At 30.2% G+C, this 14,101-nt stretch overlaps 1 protein-coding gene across 1 annotated transcript; it reads right to left on the bottom strand.

Moving 5' to 3' along the window:
• Window positions 1-1,630: 1,630 nt before the first annotated feature.
• On the bottom strand, window positions 1,631-4,062 carry LOC131655658 (WAT1-related protein At3g28050-like). Its single transcript, XM_058925492.1, has 6 exons — window positions 3,731-4,062; window positions 3,546-3,659; window positions 2,625-2,862; window positions 2,352-2,510; window positions 2,095-2,246; window positions 1,631-2,021 (listed from the first exon to the last, which is right to left on the bottom strand). Exons 1-6 carry the CDS (start codon window positions 3,967-3,969, stop codon window positions 1,883-1,885), a joined length of 1,041 nt encoding a protein of 346 aa, XP_058781475.1. The 5' UTR covers window positions 3,970-4,062; the 3' UTR covers window positions 1,631-1,882.
• Window positions 4,063-14,101: the final 10,039 nt, after the last annotated feature.

Genomic DNA, 14,101 nt, shown 5'->3' with positions numbered 1-14,101 from the left:
GCTATCTTTTCCAGGCTTGAAGTAGCTTGGAATAAAGAATTCAGAAGAGTCACGTGTGAATCTTATTACAAAATTGTTTTGGTGTTGATCGAAGATGATGTGCTTCCGACACATTTGTATGCTCCAATAATCAATAGCATTTGCAATTTCATGGAGTATTCTTGTCACTTTCTTTTCATCATTCCTTGACGGAATGAAAAATGTGTGCAGACTGGCGGGTTAAATTTGGCTTAAACTTGGACTGTTGCAAGAAGGCATGGATTCAGTACCCAACTCCGTGATAGCAGATGTTATGGGAAACTTAAAAAAAAAAACGTTGCCTATAACCACATGGAAAATCCTTCCATAGAACTCATAAACTAAATATAGTATAGGTGTTCGCGGTGTGATTTTGGCGGTTTTGACGTAAAAAGTCATTCAAACTACAAGAGAAAAAGTGTGTGGGTTGGTTGACTTTTAAAAGTAAAACCAAACCAAACCAAAACAATTTTGTTTGGGTTGGTTCGATTTTAAAAAAAAATTATTGAGTCATACAAACACATATAGATGACAACATAGCTTTGTATTTAATTATTCATGAGTTATTAAATAAAAACAAATTTCATCATATTTAAACAACAACTTTCCATTTAATATACAAAAATAAAATTAGACAAAAGTGAAATAAAAAATAAAAAATAGTAGCATAAAAAAATATAAAAAACATTAAAATGAAATAGAAAAGGTGGAGATGTAATATTAGAGAAGATGCAAAAGAAATAACATAAGAGAAGAGAGATTAGAGAAGACGATGTGCATTAAAAACGTAATTAAAAGAGAGAACAATATGATCATAAAAGATAAGACTAGAGAAGAAGATGCGATACTTGGAAAAGAAGATGAGAAGAATGCGCGATACCACTAGGAGATATTTAAGAAGACTTAAACTGAAATCTTAAGTGTGAGGAAGAAAAAATCAGTCTTAATCGTAAGGTTAAGACATAATAGGTTTGAGTTTGGGTTGAATGTAGGTTAAGTGAAGTTTGGGTTGTAAGTTGTATCATGATGCGGTTTGGTTTGGTTTGTAAAATACAAACTACAAACCGAACTGAACCGTGCAGTTTTGTTAAAGAATGACGCAAATACATCTAAGTCATTTGCGTTTTTTTGCAGTTCCAATTTAATTTGGTTTGATTTTACGGTTTTCTATTGGGTCGGTTGGGTTTTGAACATCCTAGAAGATAGGATTCAAGTGTTGTTGGTGTCACAGTTAAGTGTTGTTGGTGTCACAGTTAAGAGGAATAAAAATCCAATCTTTCTTCCTAGAGCATAACAAAGGCAAAAAATCATGCTGAGATGAATCATATTTATTGACTTAAGTTTGGTTATTTTCGGAGATGCTTCAGATTGTTGTTTTTCTGAAGGAAATGATATCATAATAAGGAAATATTAGAACAAGGAAGGAGGGACATAAACCAAAACTCAAGCACAAACATGTACTTATATTGAACAGCAAATTGTAATGAACATATAGTATAACAACAATAGTTTTTCTTCAGGATTTTGTACACAAAACAGGTAACAAGGAAAGTTCAAAAAATTTATGACAATAACAATAATCCAAGACTTTTATCACTATGCTGCTGAGTGGTCAATATGAATCAACTAACAACTTTAGGTTTTATTATTATAAATCGTGTTTAAAAAAACAATTTACATTCAGATAATCCTTGATGATTTAACCTATAACTTTCATCGAGAAACTATCCAAGCGCCATTAAAAGAGAAAAAATATATACTTCTCGGAGTCAGAATTGTCTCCCTTACTCTCCGCGTAAGACAATCGAAGTTGTGCCTAATTTCTTGGCAGAATTTCATCATCTTTTCAAATGAAGTAACACCTTTATATGTTTTCACTGCTGTTTTCCTTCAAAAGGGGAGCCTGGTTGCCTCTTGATTCCAAGCTTATCGCTTCAATATCTTTGGATTTCCCCCACAATACAGAATAAAACCCAATAACAATCACAGTAGCACCAATCAAACTGCATTAAAAAACAACATTAAAATTCGTGTTTACATCAATAAACTCAACGGTAAACCAGACACACAACCCACCTTCCGAGATAGAATGCATCACCGAGGAAGACAACACCTACAACCACCGATATGACAATTCCTATTGGCTTGAACATGGAAACAAAAACAGGTCCTGTCTGGTGCAAACACCAAGTAGTCACACCAACTTGAAATGCAGAGCCAAACACTCCCTGGAAATATTTACCAGTGAACTTTCAGATTTCAAAACAAATACAATACATAGTTACTAGTTGTTACTTAACTTGTACGTCAAGTAAAATATACATCTTGATTACCGAGTATAAAACTGATAGCAACCTTAGCTTGGGTTGCAAGCTCCAAGCATTGATGTCTCTTTCCACAACCAAACATGTCACGGCGGATAGAATGGCCACGAAGAAACAATAAAAGAATACAACAATCAGCCCTGCTGGATATTTCTTAAGAATAGAAGCCTGAAATAAGGCCAATTAGGCAATTATAATTAACTTATCACAAAACAATGGTGCCATTCGAAGCAAGTTGAAATTGAAGATCGTGAAATCTCTACTATTGCTTGTTTGTTTCACCTGTACTATTATAAATGCTGAAGCCACTACACAATCAGCTGCTAGAAATGATCCTCCAATTATCCAACTAGTATCTTGTGAGAAAGCTAGCTGCTGAGATAAGTTTACAGGTGATGATGGTGTCTTGAGAAGTGCAACACCCTTGTACAAAGTCGCAATAAAAGCACCGGCAATTGATACTATTGTTCCCAATGATTTTGCTAGGCTGCTATAGCTTTTCCAATCTAATTGTTCCATTCTAAAACCACAAAATGAAATGAGTTTAGACAGATGTATAGCAATGAAGATCTGATTGAGAGAACAAATATGTAAATTTTTTCTCTAAAGTGATCTAAAGTGCATGTGTATGGTATTTGGAAAGCCATTATTAAGCCTTTGCAAGGGAACTGATGAGGATCAATGAAATCATCCAAATTTTGCAGCTAAGACAATGGTTACTTACTGGAGACCATTCAATATGGTAGACAAACTTATCAAATGTAATACTAATTTTTTATGACTTCAAAGCAAAGATGTTACAAACAAGTCAAAAAAAGCATTTCATGTCTGGTTGGTTCCAATATTGGCTTACTGTAAATTAGGATCCAAATTGAAGGGACATAGATTCAATTCTTTAAGATTCAGATATATGAGTTGAAATGCAACAAAAGATAATGAACAATAAAACAACAAGGAATATCATCCATAGGCGAATGAAACAAACATCCACTAAAAAAACAAAAATGATGCAACAAGTGGCAAAGGCATAAAACAAAAATGACTAATACTTGCAAAAATTATATACCCTAATTTTAGTTTTCCACATTTGAGATGTTAACCTTCTGCTAAATGACAGTATTCAAAGAATCATGATTTCTACTTAAAATTGATGTTTGTATTTCATTTATCATGATTAGTTAAAGTTAATGGAAGAGTATGAACCTAAAAAGAACGGCAAGTATGAAGGTAAAACCAGGAATAAGATTAAGCATCGCAGTAGCAAGTGTTGAAGAGCTATAATAAATCCCAGCATATCCAAAAACCTGCGCCAAATACCTGGAAAAAAAAAAACATAACTCCTCTGGTATTAGCACATGCAGCTGGTGGAAAAAGAGGGATGAACTTACCCAAGTACTCCAAGTAAGAAGAATCCAGAGAGACTAGAAAACGTAATTGGAGGACGTTGAAATCTGTGGATGTAGAAAGAAGATGGAAGAAGAACAAGAGCAGCGATGGAATTGGAGTAGAAAATGAAAATGAAACTGGTCATTCCTTGTGCCATGACTTGTTTGCTTAATATGATTAACGCGACTTGAACACACTCTGCAATTATCATCCCTACAAAAGGAACTGTAACGTTCCCCATTTTCTGACTCTCGATCAGTTTTTTTGTTTGTTTGAAGTTCAATTCAGATTTGTTCTGTTATGTTGACTGTGGAAAGAAAACAAAACGAAAAAGAATCCAATCTACTTTTAATATAATAAAGCAGAAGACATACATATTACCTTAATTACCCTTATCTACTTTTAATATAATAAAGTAGAAGACATACATATTACCTTAATTACCCTTATAAAAACCAATTTGAGAGAGATTATCATGCCCCTAAAAGTCATTACATCCACCTAATTACTTCTTATCTCTTAATAATTACTTTTTATCTTTTAATAATTACATTCCATTTTTCTATACCCATTTGAATTCACACTTCATTGAAACAATAAATTTAAGCCACATTTTTTGAAAATCTACATTGAAACTAAACATTTATCATTTGGTTTCTCTCACTATTCCTCCTCTTTCAATGCTACAAAACCCTTCAATTGCCACCATTATTGTTCTTTACTCCTCTCATAAGTCTATATATTATGACATTTTATGTCCACCAATTCACACTTCCTACTCACCAAAAAAGCATTACGATAATGTTGTTCTGCATCTTCAATATGTTCCATACCCATCCAGAAAACTAACCGACATAAAATACAAATCGATTTTTTCCGCCCCATGCATAAAAGAGTTTTTCATTTTAAATGTAGACTGTTTTAGATTAGTCATATGTTTTTAAATTAGTTAGATGCAGACTATTTTCAAATTTCTTCTTGAACTTTGGTTTATTATGAGCAAAATTTCTGAAAGGGGAAATGTAATGTGTGTTATTTTTTGTGTAGGTAAGTTTTGGTTGTTTGAGTTTTTCTGGGCAAAAGAAATAATGACATTTAAAATGAAGAAATGAAAATATTTTTTTTCTTTTTATATTTTATTTAATTTTAATTCTTTCAAATTACTTTTTTTTTCTTCTAAAAAATAGGTTAAGGGAGTGGGGCAGTTACCATCGTCCACTTTTACTGTTTCTTAGTTTTTTTTTTCCATTTTACTTATTATTATTATTATTATTATTATTTTTATTTTATTTATTTATTATGACTATATTGTGATAGGAAGATAAATATGTTTAAGTTACCGTGTTTTCAACACAACTCTCTAAATTATAAAACAACAAAATTTTGAGATCATGGTATATAATCAAAATGATCATCATCAATAATAATAATAACTAATAAATTATAAAAGAGTGTATGTAATTTGACATAATGAATATTTTTTTGCAGATTGGAAATGCATAATTGAACGATGAAACAAATCAAAAGGGTATGGAAGAATATGCAAGGAATCAAGATGTGATATCTAATGGTTTATTCAAAAACATTACAATGCAGACATCTTAATTGTGTTCATATGATAGATGTTTTTTTAATCTTATTTTAAAAAAAATTAAATTTAAATAAATTACTTTTTTTTATAATTAAATAAATTACTTTTTTATAATTATATATCTATATATATATATATATATATATATATATATATATATAAAATTCTAAAACTAAAGAGATTCAATTTAAAAAAATAATTTTGAAGAAATTTCACAAATTAAAATTAAGTGTAATATTTAAAATAGTATTTATTTTTAAATTAATGATAACATATTGTATTAAAACAATATTAATGCTATAGTTTTTTTATTGGCTACAAAGCTATAACATTTTTGAACCATGATTTTAAAGAATTAAAAGATATAAGTATTCGCCAACGATAAAAAGATTTTTTTTTGGCTTTATAACATTTCTAAGATTATAAAATCGTATCATTTGAATTCATTGAAAATGAGTAAAATCAGATTAAATAATAATAAATGTTCTATATTTTTGTTACAATTTATTTTTAAAAATTGAAAAAAAATCAAATGAATCAATAATAAATCTTTATATTTGTATGTATTTCGGTTTAAAACTAATTAACCTAGATCGATTTAAGACAATGTATAAATATATAAAATAGTTTATATGTGTTTATATGTGTTTATATTAAGAGAGCATACTGCATATTTTAAAACCGTATTCTTAATTCTAAAATAATTTTCTTATTTGTAAAAGTACCACATAATTTTTTATCAGATAACGAATTAATTATTGCATATTTACTGTCATGATGTTTTGCCCACTTTATTATCTCAAAATACCCCTTTTATAGTCTCATTTGTTAATATTTTCGCTTTTTAACTGTCCAATCATGTTCAGGGTAATAATGATGAAATTAAATTCCATAAGAAAATAGGTTTGCAATAAATTTTTCCATTTCATTGCACGTTATTCCACCCAGCCATTATCCATGGTAATGATGGCCTATAGCGTGCATATGTCACTAGGTTGGTAATAATAACTAATAAATTATAAAACAGTATTTTGTAATTTGACATAATGAATATTTTTTTGAATATTTTTTTGAAGATTGGAAAAAATTACATGTCAGGGTAGATATTTTGTTATTCACATCATTTGAAATAATCTCATAATTTGATCCATTAATTTGTTATTAACAATATTATTATTTTTTTATCAGATAACGAATTAATTATTGCATATTTACTGTCATGATATTTTGTCCAGTTTATTTTCTCAAAATAAACCTTTTGTAGTCTAATTTGTTAATATCTTTCGCTTTTTAATTGTCCAATCATGCTCAGGGTAATAATCATGAAATTAAATTGCATAAGAAAATAAGTTGCAATAAATTCTTCCTTTTTCATTGCAAGTTATTCCACCCAGCCATTATCTATAGTAACTATCGCTATCCATACCATAGTAATGATGACCTATAGCGTGCATGTGCTACTGGGTGGTAATAAACTCTTCATACAATGTTTAACTCTTCGTTTTTCTTCCCATTAAATAAAACTATTTCTTTGTTTATTTTATTTCATATAAAAAACTTCTCTAAATATAATTTGAGTTGAGTATGTGGGCTAAACCGCCCTGTTTAACTCGGTCCACATAAATCCGTAAATTAACCGAATTTAGCTTTATTTATCTGCAATTATTAACGCAACACAAAATATTTATTCTACTTCTCTAATTATAATGGATTAATTATGATAAATGCTAACTATAATAATAATATTTAATTTTAAAAATTATTTTATTATTTTAATTTAACTTGAATAATAATTAGAGCTAAGTATACAAACCGACCCGTCCGTTTAACTCGATCGGCATAAATCCGCAAATTAAACGGTACAAATTAGTATGTTCATAATTATTAACAAGTTGTGATACGCGATAACATTTCAAAAAAATAGAATAAAATGTTCAACATAAAATATTTATTCAAATTCTCTAACTACAATGGATTAATTACAATAAATATTAATTATAATAATCGTGTTATAATTAATATTATAAAGTTAAAGATAGAACTATATATTTCTTTATTTCTAAAATCCACATTCAAATACAAAAACAAAAAGCTAATAATTTCAAACAAAAAATAAACCACATTGTGCGACGTGCGAATGTGTGAAATATAAAGTATTTAATTATCTAGGTTTTATAGTCTTTTTAACAATTGAAATAAATGTGTGAGAAATTGATTAAATATTATTATTGGTTTCTTTTATATGATAAAATGTTAACATTTATACTAAAGAAATTGCTAGTGTTATTTATTTTTTTATAAAAAAAAAACATGATAAAATTATGATTGATAAATACATAAATTTTTTTATGAAAAACATACATTTTCGACGGGCCGAAACTTCTTATAAAATTAAATTTAACATGAGACAATTATGATTGATGAATACATAATTTCTTATATTTGTTTATTATTTATAACATTGTGCTATCCGTGCGAACGCACGGGTAGATGACTAATCATGATAGATTAAATTAATATTTATATGACAATTATAATTTCAAATGTTTTTTCATTTTAATTTGCGTATCTTTTATATATATTTATTAATAATTGTAATATATTTATTTATTATTTATATCGACTTTGTATGACCCGTGCGAACGCACGGGTCCTTTCCTAGTTCTTATTTGAAGAACTATAATATTTAAGGTTTTTAAATGAATTTATTTAGATGTACTGTTGTTTTCTTTGGAATGAACTTAAACAAAAAGTAAGACCACATTATTTTTTAGGACTTATCTGGGCTTACTTTTTATCTTGATACACAATTGTATGGTGACGTCTAGATTAAATAAATGATTTTGATCATAACGCATTCGGAAATGATAGATAAAAATAATAATTTTTGAATAATCTTAGACTCATGTTTAAATAGAGAAGAAAAAAAAAATTCTAATATACTTTCAATCCAAAACAGAAATTAAAAAAAAAAAAACACTTTAATAAACTTTTAATCCAACAAAATAAAATAGAAAATTGCGAAAAATATTAAAATTATGTTTTTGAGTTTGAAACAAACTCGGATGACTTAAAAAGTCTTTCTTATATCAGTCTCCTCCATATCTGAAGAACTCGACCTCGAGTTCTCTTCTTGATAAAAAGTCTCTTTTACTTAATATTCATGAATGTCAACAACATTGAAAGTATTTGATATATTAATGAAATTCGAGAGAGCTACCACATAAGCATTATCATTGATCCTTCAGGTCACGGGTCATAATTGTGTGGCTGCAGCTTGTTGTAAGTACCAACTGGAAACCCCTCCTTACGCACAAACATTATCACATCGTCTCTCATTTTAAAAGAATTAACTTTTCGGCGTTTATCTCAGATAGGAGGCAAATCGTTTGGTAGCTCATCTATGGTTAATTCTTTGAAATTCTCTAGGGATCCTTAGCACTTCTTTTGGAACTGTTGTTTCCTCCTTTACAACACTCATCAGCCCTTTACTTATCACTTGGCAAAAAAAATTAAGTTTCTTTAAAAGTCTCATCTAGTTCCTTTTCACTCTATGTCATCACCAAGAAACTAGGTTTTTTTCCTCGTGGATTTTTATCAAAGTGCAAAACCATAGCAACTTTATGTGTGCCCCATGTAAACACCATCACATTATTCTGTCCTTTATAAATGATATCATTATCAAACTACCTAGGTATACCAAGTAAAATATGACAAACATCCATATCAAGAACATCATAAAGTACCTCTTTTAAGTAATGTTTTCTGCTGGAGATAGGAATTCTGCAAACTAGTGTTACTCGAGAACTTTGGAGCCCTTACTTACCCAGCTGAGGGTGTATGGCTTCTCATGGGGTTTTGTGGGTAACTTCAAATACTCAGTCAATTTCTGCGACACCATATTTTCCGTGCTGCCACTATCCACAATCAGATTGGAATATGTGTTTTAAAAAAATTCTTGCGCTTCTCTTAATCTTCAGATGCTAGTAAAATTCTCTGCAACACAAAATTTACCCTCTCATCAAATTCTTACTCTACAACCTTAACCTTTACATATTCATTGTTCTCAACTGCATGTCATTCTCTTTCTTCTTCCTCTTCCATTTCTTCCGCAACAGCATCGACTCACATTGTTAGAAAAACATTTGATATGCGACCTCTTCCATTACAATGATAACACGTGTCTCTAGTGGATTTAGCATATGGATTATTCTGCCTCTAGACTGGTGTTTTACCCTGCTGCACACCGCTAGGAATGCTAGTCCTTTCATTCTCAAGGTTGGAATCCTTGATTGATGCACTCTTTTTCTTGTCTCTTGCTAATTCAAAGTTATTCTGGGGCGAATACATCAAAGATAAGAAATTTCAAGGGGACTTTTCTATTAAATCTTCCTTCAAAGCTAGACTAGATGTCTCAATTATGATTCATGCAGTTTTGTAAATCCATCTTCTCCTGCAAGGATCCCTTTTTACGACTAATGTGTTGATCCACTTTCTGGATCTTTGATTCTCCCAATTCATTGCGCTCACAAAAACACATAAACTCAGATGTATATTCAGTCACCGTTCTCTTTTCCTGAACACACTCAATATACATCTTTTAAACAATTTGTTCATAATCCTCTAGTAAAAATCGCTCCAACATCAATTGGTTCATTCTTAGTCAAGTTTTGACTGGCTGTTTCCTTTGCCTCTGCCTCTGAACAACAAATTTATCCCACGAGACAACAGTAGTATAATGTAGTTTGATCGCTACCTTCTTAACTTGATTGTTCTTAGGGACATCCATGACGTTGAAGAACCTGTCGATGTCGATCTGTCAATCTAGAAACTCATCCACTCCCATCGTTCCATAGAATAACAGTGTATATATCAGCCATCGTTCCATAGAATAACAGTGTATATATCATCCTTCACTCGATAATCATGGATATGTCGATTCCCATGCTCAACTACCTCTTCCTCGTAGGATTCTTCTTCTTCAGAACTCGAATTTTCAGCAATAACAACATAGTGATTGTTTCCACGCCACAAATAAGCTCTAGAATTCTCCAAATAAAGAAAATACTAAATTTTATTATATTAAAAGATGATCGGTGACTCACACCAAAAATGTTTAAATACAGAATCAAAGAAATCCTAAAAAGAAACTCTAATAAACTTTTAATCCAAAACAAAAATAAAATAGAAAATTATAGAAAATATTAACACTATTTCTAAGTATGAAACAAACTCAAATGGCTTAAAAAATCTTCCTACATCATAACACATACAAAAAGTAAGAATATGTCATATGGTTGTTAGCATAGACTAAGTCACTCTTATATCCATTTCACTCAGTATCCAAAAGCGACTTAAAAAGATTGATAGGTCAAGTCACTCATAGATCCACTTCACTCGTATTCAAAGCGACTTATAAAAAAACAGATGAAGTGTTTTCTTACTTTTAAATAAAAATATTCATCTGCAACTATATTTGATTATTAAAATAAATGAATTAAAATCTGTTTTTATTCAAAGTGAAATCCATTTTCATTTCTCCTCAAGTTCTAGAATTTGTTTGTTCTTCCATCTTCTTTTATCACTAGGCCAAACTTCTCTCATTTTCTCTCTACTTTATTAGCCAGCAACAACACAATTTACTTTAGCCATATTTACACATTACCAAATTATTTATAAACACATGATAATTATTATTAATTTCATTTATTTCCAAAATATATTTGCAATCCAAAACTCCAATTTCAACTCTAACCTCTCCTTCCTCTTTTTTTATTCCAAAATAAACTTCTTGAAATGATGTAGAAGCTACTAAAAAATATAAATATTGATAGTACATAGGACTTGAAAGGATTAAGTCCTGCAAGAAAATTTCAATATTCAAGCCTAAATATGGCTTATGCATTCTACAGCCAACCAGCATGCTAAAATGAATGGTTTTGTAGTTTGCAAAAGCAAGACCCTTCAAAACAAGAAAGTTGAAATATTACAATGAACTTGTTTGTCATAAAAGGGTTTAGGGAGGATGGAGATTTATCAATAGAAAAATGTAAGTGTGAATATAAATTTGAGAAGTGAAATTTTGATTGCATATAGATGTGTTTTTACAATGTATAAACATTTTAGAGTTGTTTTGTTAGAGAAATTCAAGATGAAATGACACTTTCCATTGTAATATTGGCTCCTACTATAATTTGCTAAAATCATGTAGTGTTGATCAAAAATTAAGTTAAAACATTATTAAAAAATACTAGTATTATTTGTTAGAGGCTATTCGAAGGGGTCAACGAGAGAGCATATTATACTTGGGACATATTTTGTTAGAGACACAACACTTGTCCATCTAAAATCTTAAGGTGTTAGGTGTGTGGATTCTCTCACTTATAAAGTTTAAATTCTTTCCTTTTCTAACCAATGTGGGACTTCTTTCTCACACTTGATTCTCAACACTCCCCCTCAAGTGTGAGTCTACACACAATGTTCCCCCTCATGTGGAAGCATGTATCACTTGACTCTCTTCAACTACATGTATCCGTTGACTTTCTTCAACTACAAGTAAGTCGGTCCCTTCTCGAACCAAAGGCTCATGATATCACTGTTAGAGGCTACTCGAAGGGGTCAACACGGGAGCATATTACACTTGGGACACACATTTTGAGAGACACACCACTTGTCCACCTAAAACCTTAACATAATAGGTGAGTGGGTTACCTCAGTTATAAAGTGTTAATTCTTCCCTTTTCTAACCCATGTGGGACTTCTTCCTCACACTTGAGTCTTACATAATGCTCCCTCTCACGTGGAAGCTCTCTCTTCCACATACACTTGTACCACCATTGACACTCTTCAACGGAACACCTTCTACCCATCATCTACGAGAAGTGTTTCGATATAAGTGAGCCGGTCTCTATCTCAAAACCAGACTCATGTCACCACTATTAGAGGCACTTCAAGGGGGTCAATGAGGGAGCACTTTTTACATTTTGGGACACACTTTGTGAGATACACATTACTTGTCCACCTAAAATCTTAAGGTGATAGGTGTGTGTGTTCTCTCACTTATAAAGTGTTCATTCTTTCCTTTTCTAACCAATGTGGGACTTCTTCTTCACATTTGATTCTCAACACTATTGAGTATCACTAGAATTGAAAATTCATCATGTTTTTATCTTTTGATTTATTAGTGTTGACTATAAATATAAATGTTGAAGAATTCTCACATCACTTATGTTGTAAAGGAAGAAGAAGATAAAAACTATATATATATATATATATATATATATATATATATATATATATATATATATATATATATATATATATATATATATCTACTATAGTATTTTGTTACTAGTTACCTCCGGTAGAAGCACTTTAAACTTATATTTAACTTTTTCTTTTCTTTTTCTCTTATACTCTAGTGATAGAGTGGCGTGAGATGTAGTTATATATTTCCTTTGAAGAATGTAGGTGTCCTGAGGGTCATGGGGTGATTGTGAGTAATTTATATGATATAACAATTTGCACAGTGCTATTCTCCGATTGTCTTTTGACAACGACTGTGGTTGTTTCTCCTATTTTAGAGTTTCCACGTTATGTATTATCTATTATGATTGTCTTATTTATTTTCTCTAGGATAAAATTTTTCCAACAACTAACATTAGAGCTTTTGATTCAACCCGTGGGTGGATAAGAGTTCTTAATTAGTATGTTTTGTGATTACATCTTTGCCATATCTTCCACATAAAAAAGGGTGGTGTTATGAAAGTGTTGTTAAGCTAGAATCACAAGTTCGACTGAGAATTTGGATTAGAAAAAATTGATGGAAGAATCATTTTTGACTTACGGAAATTTCAATTTAAGGGTGTATTGGTACAATCAAGATTACACAAGGTGTTGTTTAGTACAGAAGTATTGATTGACATTGATGCAATGTGTGTTGTGAAATTACATCGTTGGATGAAGAGGTTCACACCAATAAGGAAGTTTCCCCATAAATTTTTAGCCTAATTTTTTACATGCGAAAGTTCTCAGAGCTGTTAGCTTCAAACGAAACATACTCTCCTGATGGTGGAGTATAATAGTTCTTTTGAACTATGATTTTTGGTGAAGACAATGTAAATTTTTTTGGAATGATTTAACTTCTAATAAAATTAAACTCTTCATGGTGGAGTATGCTAATTCTTTTGAACTATGATTATCGGTGAAGATAATGTTAAAATCTTTGGGGTTGTTTATTTTCAAGTGAAATATATTCCTTATAATAGAATATACTAGTTCTTTTGAACACTGATTGTCGGTGATAACAATATAAAATTCTTGGAGTAGTTTTACTTCAAATGAAATGTGTATTTTATAATGGAGTATTATAGATTTTTGAAATATGATTATTGATAAAAATATTTTTAAATATTTTGGAGTTTATAATTTTAAGTGATCATACTCTTTATGGTAGAGAATGATAGTTTTTTTTATTATTATGATTGGTTGTGTAGACAATGGATATGGATATATCGTTTTCAATTAAGGAGTAGGTTATTGGTGTTGGTTTAAAATATAAATGTTAAATTAGTATAAAAAAGAAGAGGAAGACCAAAACTATAAATATATACTCTAGTGATTCATTTCAAGATGCACTTTAACCTTATATTCGGCAATATACTGAATTTTTACACGGACGCCTTGCAGCATCAATGGATTTTGATCTTAATCCCTTGTTTTAAACAATTTTAGCACTAAACTTTTGCCTTTATTTGTATGACTTACATTTAAACTTTCCATG

Source organism: Vicia villosa, linkage group LG3 (assembly GCF_029867415.1).
Source record: "Vicia villosa cultivar HV-30 ecotype Madison, WI linkage group LG3, Vvil1.0, whole genome shotgun sequence".
Lineage (NCBI taxonomy): Eukaryota > Viridiplantae > Streptophyta > Magnoliopsida > Fabales > Fabaceae > Vicia > Vicia villosa.
This window is presented reverse-complemented; position numbering and strand designations above follow the sequence as displayed.